At 38.4% G+C, this 10,491-nt stretch overlaps 1 protein-coding gene across 1 annotated transcript; it reads right to left on the bottom strand.

Annotated features, from left to right (window-relative positions):
- Positions 1 to 1,511: 1,511 nt before the first annotated feature.
- On the bottom strand, positions 1,512 to 10,263 carry LOC113094882 (uncharacterized). Its single transcript, XM_026260521.1, has 6 exons — positions 9,621 to 10,263; positions 9,227 to 9,427; positions 7,145 to 8,151; positions 6,551 to 6,620; positions 4,586 to 4,763; positions 1,512 to 1,759 (listed from the first exon to the last, which is right to left on the bottom strand). The coding sequence occupies exons 2-6, from the start codon at positions 9,414 to 9,416 to the stop codon at positions 1,600 to 1,602; spliced, it is 1,605 nt and encodes a 534-aa protein (XP_026116306.1). The 5' UTR covers positions 9,417 to 9,427; positions 9,621 to 10,263; the 3' UTR covers positions 1,512 to 1,599.
- Between the last annotated feature and the right edge of the window lie 228 nt (positions 10,264 to 10,491).

Genomic DNA, 10,491 nt, shown 5'->3' with positions numbered 1-10,491 from the left:
TCGTCAGCATGTTTATTAGACACTGACCCTTTAAGACCGAGTGCAGATCTAATAGGTGACTGATGCGCTATATTTTCTGACAACTATTTCCATACCTATGTCCATTTTAGACATATTTTTGTGTACATTTGCTAGTTTAGACGTGCACATGAAACTGAAAGTATAATTTGCTCATCTCGTTGCGTGCGCCGCCTTGGGAACAGCATCTCATGAGCATATTTTTGTGCTATTAATAGCTCTTTTTATTATTAAAAGCGTCCCGCAATTTAGCAACAGTAGCTAGACTGCATTTTACAACAATCACTGAATGCTGAATCTGATTCTGTCGTTACGTTTAAGTTGTAGGGAAAAATGAGAGCGTAGCCTACTGCTGCAAAGGGAATTAAGTTGCGCTATACAGAATGCAGCTATAGTTTTTAATCGTTTTACCTCAAATATATTATTATTATTATAATCTTTGGAAGCCAAAATCTAAAATAAAATTAGAGTAATCAAAAATCTGAAGTGTAACCAGGCTATGTTTGAATGTTTAGTTCTGTCCTCCAACGTCACTCATTAGGGCTGTCATGTGCGCACTGTGGAGATCTCTCTCTCTCGGACTGCGAATAGCAAAAATGCATCACAGACAAACGGTTTAATATTATGGTATATAGAAAAGGTTGGCGAAATAAAACGTCTTTATAGCAATAATAACATTACGTGTATTTTTCCAAGTACCGACAGCAGAACCGATAACGTCCGAGCTTATCGATACAGCGGTCTTTCAAAATTCAGCCCCGGGGCCCGTTTAATACCAGCTTTCGGTACCCACCCCTACCCAGCCCTATATGTTAATGGAATATTTTATGAATGAAGGCGTGTATCACTGATATTAGTAATATAGCTACTGATGTCTCGATGAAAATGTTTAAGAATCAGTATCAGTTTTGCAAAAATGAGAATCAATTAAAATAAAATAAAAATCCATATTTTTTTACCCAGCCCTAATAAATAAGGTAACAGTTTATGTTTTACTTACATATATGATTTAGTCAATCAAGAGCAATCAACAAGTCTCTCTCTCTCGTCAGTTAACGTTGATAAGCTACATTGTCTTGTTTGACTTTCTTTGCCATTTACATCTGACTGAACTACAAACTTTCCAATGACGTTTGGATAAATGGATGCGCTCGACTAGCTCACGCGTCTGTCCCGCTGCACGCTCAAGCCACAGCACGTTTTTCTCTTATCAGCTGCGCACCAAAGCAATGTGTGTTACTATATTTCTTTTAATATTTCACTAGTAAGATAGATTTACTTCATATACTGCCTTTTTTATCCCCATTATACCCTCTGTTGTCAGTGTTTCTTTTTCTAAACACAAACACTATTTACACGCCTGGTATCGGTTGTTGGTATCGGAGTAAAAAAAAATCATTTTTACGAGTACAAGAACATTGAGCTTAGTATCGGCCCGATATCGATACCAGTATTGGTGCATTCCTAATAATTATTATTATTATTATCAAATTATGATTAATTATATTAAACCCACAGATACCTATATTATTAATTGTATTATAATTATTATTAAAGCTATTATCAGAACCTCACCTGTATCTAGTCAGTTAGCAAATAGAACTCCGTGAAGTCCCTGATGAAGGAGATGACATGGGGGTTCATGTATGAAGTCTTCCGCTTCACCACTCTCCCAGTCGTCTTGCTCATCTGCTCCTTGGCAGTGCACTTGTTGGAGTCAGGATTAATCCTGACTAAAAACCTATGAACATGAGTATAGGAATTAGGCGATGGGACAATATGCGCACATTAATGAATAACTGTAAGTGCAGTGAGCAATGTAGAATCATACATAAAGGCCAGCTGACAGAGGCATTTCACATCTCAACAGGAGTTAGTCAAGGCTGTCTACTTTCTTGATTACCATTCCTCTTCGAAGGTTGACTACATCATGCGGCCGACTAGGTCATGCGGCAAGCCACTGACAACAGGCGCAATAGGATCCAATGGACCCCATTTACACAACTGGATGACCTAGACTTTGCAGATTATATCACATCACTGTCCCAAAAACACCAACAAATGTAAGAGAAACTGAGAGGGGTAGAACAGAAGTCAGCTGAGACAGGTCTCCACATTAGCACAACGACCAAAGTGCAAACAGAAAGACACTGGCCAGCTTGATGGTTAACCACAAGAATGGGCAAGGCAAGAGCTGCATTTGACACTCAAGACCAAACTACGGCTATTCGACTCAAGCATTAACACCATACTCCTTTAAAGATCTGAGACGTGGAAAACAACAAAGAACCTCCTGAACAAGCTACAATTCTTCAACCAGAAGATATATTCTCAACATCAGATGGCCTGAAAAAAAATGAAGAATTAGGAGCTTAATTATTCCCAAAAGGTTTTATGTAAAAAATATAGTGTGTACATGCCCAACAGTCCTCCTAAAGCATTCAAGTTGTTAGGAGGCTTCAACCTACACTATTTAGATACTCAGATACTTTACATAATAGGGCTGGGCCATAAAACATTAACAATATGTATCGCGATAGACATGTAATCAATATCAATAAAAAATGCGTTCGATAAAACGTTCGATTTTGTTTTTTTCTTTGCATGAACAAAGGCACTCACTCTCTGGTAACCTAGCAACATAGGGAGTAACACACTACCAGCCAATCATGTAACAGTTTAGTTGCACCATATCGTTGTCTCGTGTTGGATTCTTCAATAACAGAACTGACGTGGAGTGATAAGTGGAAAGCCTTGTTTGATCGGTGAGTGATGTAGATAAGATGACTGACTGCTGCGCCAATTCTGACAGGCAAGCGCATGTTACTGAGAGAACGAGCAGAGAGAGAAAGAGAGCCCCTCCTCCGGCATCGCGCGCACACTCTCACAGTCTTCAAACTGTCTTGCTATTTCTCCCTTCGCGCATATCAATTAAAATTGATATTACCATCAAAATCAATTGAGAACTGACACAATGATAGGTCGGAAGACCGAAGTTTCACGTGAAGCATTCGAGATTTTTTTCCCTGAATTATCGCTGGGTGTGAATTGTACTAAAATAACGTTGCCTCATCTTCTCTGAAAAGCGTTCAGCACATTCAGCTGACATAAACCACACTTTAAATAAACGACAAACACTATCCAGTGATGAAATGTGTTCTGTGTTAACACAAATCTTGTGCGATGTCCTAACTACTGGAATAATCACACGTGCTGTCACTGGCGTCATGATAGGTGCGCATTATATTTTCCTGCTTTTTTGTCCTTTGCCAATCACACCTATGAATCAGGGGAAGGTTAAAGGATTAGTTCAACCCAAAATGAAATTTCCTAAATCATTTACTCACCCCAATGCCATCCAAGATATCCACGTCTTTCTTTCTTCAATAGAAAATAAGTTTTTTGAGGAAAACATTTCAGGATTTTTTTTTTCATATAATGGACTTCAATGGCTCAATAACTCAGTTGGTTGCTATTGTTTCCTCAAAAAACTTAATTTCTTTTCCACTGAAGAAAGAAAGAAATTTTCATTTTGAGGTGAACTATTCTTAACTTTAAAATAAATTTTTTTAAATGTAATATATTTTTCTCCTGTTCCTTATTTTAAATAGGTCATAAAAATATCAATAATTATCGATATCGACCAATATGAAACACTATATTGTGATACAGTTTTCAGCCATATCGCCCAGCCCAATTCCATAACATTTTAAATAGGGGTGTCAAAATTTATCGTTTCTACGATGCAGATGAGGACGATACGGTATCGGCTCAGTAATAGACCATAATCGATTATAATGTACTGACACTTTTCTGACGTCATTTGTCACGGTAGCATACAATGGCAGAGGGAGGCGAGACGCGAGTGCGAGTAATTAAAGATGCTCCAACTACTTTTAAAGCCTACATCTGGGCACATTTCAGCTTTTATGAACAACCTGGTAAGCACATCCTGCAGAAGACGCACTGTGTGCGCTCATGCCACGCACAAATAGAATATGCAGGAGGTAATACCACTAACTTGATAAACCACGTTAGCCGTTTTCACCCCGAGCTGTTAACGCCTGGCAGAGTCTGACCCGATGTTCAAATTACTATTATTCTGTGTTGTTATGGGTGATTATAAATGGATGATCGTAACCTTCAACAGCGGACTCAGCGACGGTTGATGCGTGCATCTTTAATGGTAACATAATACACCGATTAATAAACGCTGCTTTTAAATGAATATTTCTTTAAAACAATTTATATGACAGATTTTTCTTTTCTTAATGGCATAAACAAGCTTTACTCCCAACTGGAATGTCACTGTTTGAACAGGCCAGCACACACACGTGCGCACACATCACTTTTGAAGAAAAATGTCAAATTGAGAATGCGGTGCATCGCGATGCATTGTGATATCGAATTGAACTGAATCGATGACATGATAATCGTAATCGAACCGAACCGTGAGACCAGTGTCAGTTCACAGCCCTAATTTTAAAGGGAGAAGATGATTTTGAACAGCTTTTCAATTGTCAATTTGCTTTTACACTGCAATCAAACTATTTAAGATAAAAAATACCTCTGAACAAACTCCAGTGTTGTGCTGGCTTCCACCTGATACTCTAGGTTGAATACATAGTAACAGGCGAAGAGAGCGGCCAAGGCAGTGGTGAAGTCTGCCATGTGAGCACGAGGTGGGATTACGACCTTCCCCTCGATCGACAGCATCCATTTTTTTGCAGTCAGTATTGTCTCTCCTTAGTAAAGACAAGAGTCATCACAAAAATTATATTTCATAGCAATACATTCTATAAAAGATTTTCTCCACATAAATTATTGTAAAAACAGGGCAGGGAGCATACATATCTTCGAAGCAGTGCATTAAAGGGTTAGTTCAGCCAAAAATGAAAATTATGTCATTAATGACTCACCCTCATGTCGTTCCAAACCCATAAGACCTCCTTTTATCTTCGGAACACAGTTTAAGATATTTTAGATTTAGTCCGAGAGCTTTCAGTCCCTCCATTAAAGCTGTGTGTACGGTATACTGTCCATGTCCAGAAAGGTAATAAAAACATCATCAAAGTAGTCCATGTGACATCAGAGGGTCCGTTAGAATTTATTGAAACATCGAAAATACATTCTGCTCCAAAAATAAAAAAAATTACGACTTTATTCAGGATTGTCTTCTCTACCGTGTCTGTTGTGAACGCGACGGTTGACGTACGACGCTGCTGACGTGTTTTCTGGTGCAACCAATAACAAAGAAAACACGTCAGCAGCATTGTATGTCAGGGGCGTCACTGCAGTGTTGTGAATGCGCTCACAACAGACCCGGAAGAGAAGAAAATGCTGAATAAAGTCGTAATTTTTGGAGCAAAATGTATATTCGATGCTTCAACAAATTTTAACTGACCCTCTGATGTCACATGGACTACTTTGATGTGTTTTTATTACCTTTCTGGACTTGGACAGTATACCGTACACACAGCTTCAATGGAGGGTCAGAAAGCTCTCGGACTAAACCTAAAATATCTTAAACTGTGTTCCGAAGAGGTCTTACGGGTTTGGAACGACATGAGGGTGAGTCATTAATGACATAATTTTTATTTCTGGCTGAACTAACCCTTTAAAGGATTAGTTCACCTCAAAATGAAAATTTCCTAATAATTTACTCACCCCAATGCCATCCAAGATATCCATGTCTTTCTTTCCTCAGTGGAAGAGAAATTAAATCTGAGGAAAACATTTCTGGATTTTTCTTCAAATAATGGACTTCAATTGTAACCAACGTTTTGAAGTCTAAATCAATGCAGTTTCAAAGATCTTTGAAGTGCTTCAACGGGCTGTGCAGGATCCCAGCTGAGGATTAGGGTCTTATCTAGCGAAATGATTGGTCATTTTCTAAAAAAATATAATAATAATTTATATACTTTTTAACTACAATTGTTAGGATTGAGCTGGGAACTACATCAAGTCGAAAGGTTGCGCTCGATATCGCCGGTGGAAATACGCAAAGATGGCCGGTGAAATGGAGCGCGACCTTTCGATGTGAAGATTTAGTTCCCAACTCAATCCTAACAATTGAACTGCATTGATTTGGACTTCAAAACGTTGGTTACAATTGAAGTCCATTATTCAAAGAAAAATCCAGAAATGTTTTCCTCAGACTTAATTTCTCTTCCACTGAGGAAAGAAAGACATGGATATCTTGGATGGCATTGGGGTGAGAGTAAATTATTAGGAAATTTTCATTTTGAGGTGAACTAGTCCTTTAAGCAGCAATAACTGGTTTGGTGATAGAAAAACAATGAGTGATACAGGCATAGCAAGCAATCTGAAATAGCAATCACGACATTATAGGTGGCTACTAAAGATGAGAGATTACTCCACATAACTTAAGTTTTGGAGTGACTGTGCTGTTACTGACTGGTGCAGAAGCAGAGAATGACACAACACACATTCACTAGTGTTTTCCAGAAACTTTGCTTTGCTTGTGCCCTATACATTCAAAGGATTCGTTAACATTGAATGTGAAACTTACCGAGCATGATGATCCTTGGAGTGACTGGGAGAGACAGCTGGGCCTCTGCGTCTGCGGGAGTGGTAGTCTCCTATGCCAGCAAAGATAAGTGTTACTTGAAACAAGGTAGGCTGTATATTATCTCTAGGATAGAAAAAGCTTTTTGAAATTTGTTGATAAGGAAGCAATGAGCAATGGTCCTTTTTTTTGCTCTGAAGGTTTGTGAAAGGTTTACACAAAAAATTAACTAAGTACCACAATATCTTTATCAATTACAACACTACATCAATTTTCTCTTAATTAAAATATTAATTAAAATATCGTGCTCACAGTGGACAACAGTGACTTTACCCAGCATTTACCCAGGAATTGAGATAGAAGCTTGCACCAAGTGGGTTATATTGTGAGGTGAGGTCTATCAAGGAAAAAGTGCTCAACCACCAATAACATAAACCTGACACAAACCTGTATTTACTTGAAAAACTGGAGGTTCGTCAACCTGCATTAACAATTCTCACTCTAATCAGGGAAATGAGATACAATTGTGTACAGGTAAATGTGACAGTTAATTGTTGAAAACTCCAAATAAAAGATTTAAATAATTAAGGAACTTACATCAGCAATGAGAAAAATTGACTCCTCTTGCTCTTTGAAGTGTGCCAACATCACAAGCATCGCTGCTAGGCCATCAGATCCTTCTCGGTCCTTCTTTATGGCTTCCTTCAGAACAGCTCTTACTTCTTTCCTCCACTTTGTAATCTGACTACTGAAGAAATCCAGGAGTCTTTTACCCTTTTTGTCCATATCTTCATTCAGTCTTGTGTATAGTTCAACATTGGTGAGAGTGGTGAAGTGTGACAATAAAAACTTCTGTGAAAAGAGAAATGGCCACTCTTTACCCACATCCAGAATGCTTGGGGAAGGCTTTGCGTTGATGTATTCCCGCTGTTTGGCATAAGTGATTGCCATTAGGTCTTCTACCCTTCCTCTCTCAGCGCCCTTTAGTCCCTCTCGGCTGAATATATCAATCATCTCAAGCTTCTTTTCCTCTAATGATGCTGATGTTTCCCCATCTGGATAGTCCGCTGGCTGCCAACGAACACACCCATAACTGTCGATTCTTGCACATGTAGCTACTGCTGGCTGGTCATCATCACCATCCTCATCATCTCTCTGGGTGCGTTTGTGCTTCCTCAGACGGGAAAGAGAGTTGCCTCGATTCAAATATTCTACTCTGGTTTTGAGCTGATTTATAATGCTGAAATACCCACATCCAATTAGCTCCCCCTCTTCATTTTTGTCTAAAAAGCTATTTGGATATTTTTGAGTTATAGCTTTAGCCACTACCACACACTCTCTGCGAGTAGGGTTCAAGGAACGCTCTCTCATCGCATCAACAGTGACTTTTATCAAGTGTCTGCGGTCATCCGGAGCTGGCCTCTCACCAGCATCTACTGCTCTTCTAAGAGTCAGCCTCACTTTGTTCCATGGCACCTCAAAACTGTTCACCCATGCAGAGATGGGACTTATAGATGATATGGGGCATGTGCTGGAATAGGCAACTGACAGTGGCTCAGACGATGAAGGGCTCAGCTGGGGATTTGAAGGACCTGCATTACACACTGTGAAAGCACAGAATAGTCAGGTGAAAATAAGGTTTGACCCTAAAAAAAAAATCTAACAAAAGGTTTCTTAGTGGTTTACAATAGTATCAGATGTACTTAAACTAAAACTTAAAAAATAAAATAAAATCAAAATGGTGGCCGTCAAGTCCTTATAGGTAGGTCAATATAGGGTTAAACCAACAAAATTTATATAAAATGTTTTTTTGTTTTGTTTTTTTGGATTCTGGTACAGTTCAAATAAACAAACTATAAAAAATACTAAATAACAGACTAAAATGTATTTAAATCTGATCTTGGGAAAAGGGTCATTTCAAAAATGGTTGTCATGGCTTCATCTCAATTACTAATCAGCCTAGATGGGTGATTTGAGGTCAACTGATGGCAAACAAGAATATTATTTTACATGTTAACATTGAAATATTTTTGATGATGTGCTTTTTTTCAGCCGCATTGCAGGTGTATATTAAAATCAATGTGTTTAAAAAAAGAGCAAATGCAATGCATGACTATGTGATCTGCATGGATGGGGGAATATGGGCAATATCTTAAATGCTGTTTTCAATTGCAATGCGACCACTATCCTTCTGTACTGTATTGCACTGTTCTTACATACTTGGGCCTATAATCAAGTGATTAGGCTCTTTGGAAAGCTGTGGGTCTGTAGTTTTGCATGGAATAACTGTATCTAGTGCAGAGACAGCATTGCAGAGGCAAGAATATAGTTTTTATTTTTCCCGTATATACCATGTTTTATTTTTTTTTTATTTTTTTTTTAAAGCAAATTTGACTTTATATGCTGCCATTAGCAAACGGCAAACTGCACATCCAGAAGGGCATTTATTGCCGCGGGGGATTTCAATAATTCTAACCTCAATCTGTACTCCTCAAGTTCTATCAACATGTCACCTGCCTGACCAAAGGGGACAGAATCTTGGACCAGGTATACACTAACATCCACATATAACCACTTTTTTTTTTTTTTACAAAATTATGATTGAATGGTTGCGGATTTATTTAGTTATTAATTGTAGCGGATAAACTAATATATGTTAATTAAAAGAACTAATCTCACCTTTCAAGGAATGAATAATTTTTCTGCACTGAATGGGTGTGAGCAGATGTTTGATGTCATCTTCTTGAATAAACTGCAGATCATCTGGTCCTTCAACACCTACTTTCACCAACTCATTGACTAAAGTTTCAAGCTTTGCTTCATCTAGCTGTGGTAGCACGGCCTGTATTGCCTTCTCAATGGAGTCCATTACTCATTCTTCTGAAACACAGAATGATGCAGAGCAACACGATTAAGACCAAATTGATTATATACAGAAAGAGGGTAATAATCTGCAAGGTTCTCTACAGGCTGTTGGCTTTCCACAGCCTGACAAGGGTGTGGCACTTAACTTTCTTTTTTTATTTCTTTTTTTTTTTTTTTTGCTCGAAGTAGTGATGGTAAAGTTACTTACTGATTTTCTGGAAGTCCCGATAAGCAGTCTGTGAAGGATCCGCGATTCCAAGATGGAAACTCCGGCAGAGGCCACGGGTGGGAAAAATACATTAACGTTAAAGCCTGTGAAAACGTCTCCGTCGGAGCTCTCACGGAAACGTTTTCGCTGAATTCCTCTCAGGCAAAAAGTGAAAGATATCAACACAAAGACGAAAACAAAATAAATAACTTTACAACCACAAGACAAATCCGTGTATAAAGAAACGTAAATTTGAGTAATAGTCTGTTATTAACGGAGCTTAACGTTAACGGCTGCGAAGACGTCTCCGTCGGAGCTCTCACGGAAACGTTGTCGCTGAATTCCTCTCAGGCAAAAAGTTAAAGAAATCAACACAAAGACGAAAACAAAATAAAGTGTGTAAAGAAACTTAGATTTGAGAATTAACGGAACTTGTCTGTCACTGACGACGAGTCAGAAATTCAAGTGCTGCTGCCTCTTTCGCGCTTTTTTCCCCCACAGATTCTAGATCGTTCTAGACTGGGTAAACTCCGCCCACTCTGGCGCTTTGATTTCGCCAAACAGCTCTGGAAACTTGCACCTTTATCTCGCCTGCTTCCGAAGAAAAAAATATATATAACACTGATGTTTGTAAAATAAAAATCCCATGGTACATATTTATGAGTTAACCAGACAGCCCAATTTTGGCAAGTAATGCACATGACATAGCCTACCCAAAATAAAAAGGCTGCTGCTCATAAGTCATTCTGAATAGACACATAACCAACATATATTTACAAAGCTTGAGAGTTTTGGCTCAAGTTCAAAACTCAAAATTAATCAGATGTTATTAATATTGAGAGATATATAAGCTCAAAAATAAAAACAACAA

Source organism: Carassius auratus, unplaced genomic scaffold, assembly GCF_003368295.1.
Source record: "Carassius auratus strain Wakin unplaced genomic scaffold, ASM336829v1 scaf_tig00215494, whole genome shotgun sequence".
Classification (NCBI taxonomy): Eukaryota; Metazoa; Chordata; class Actinopteri; order Cypriniformes; family Cyprinidae; genus Carassius; species Carassius auratus.
The sequence above is the reverse complement of the archived record's forward strand: the minus strand, read 5'-3'. Positions and strand labels throughout refer to the sequence as shown.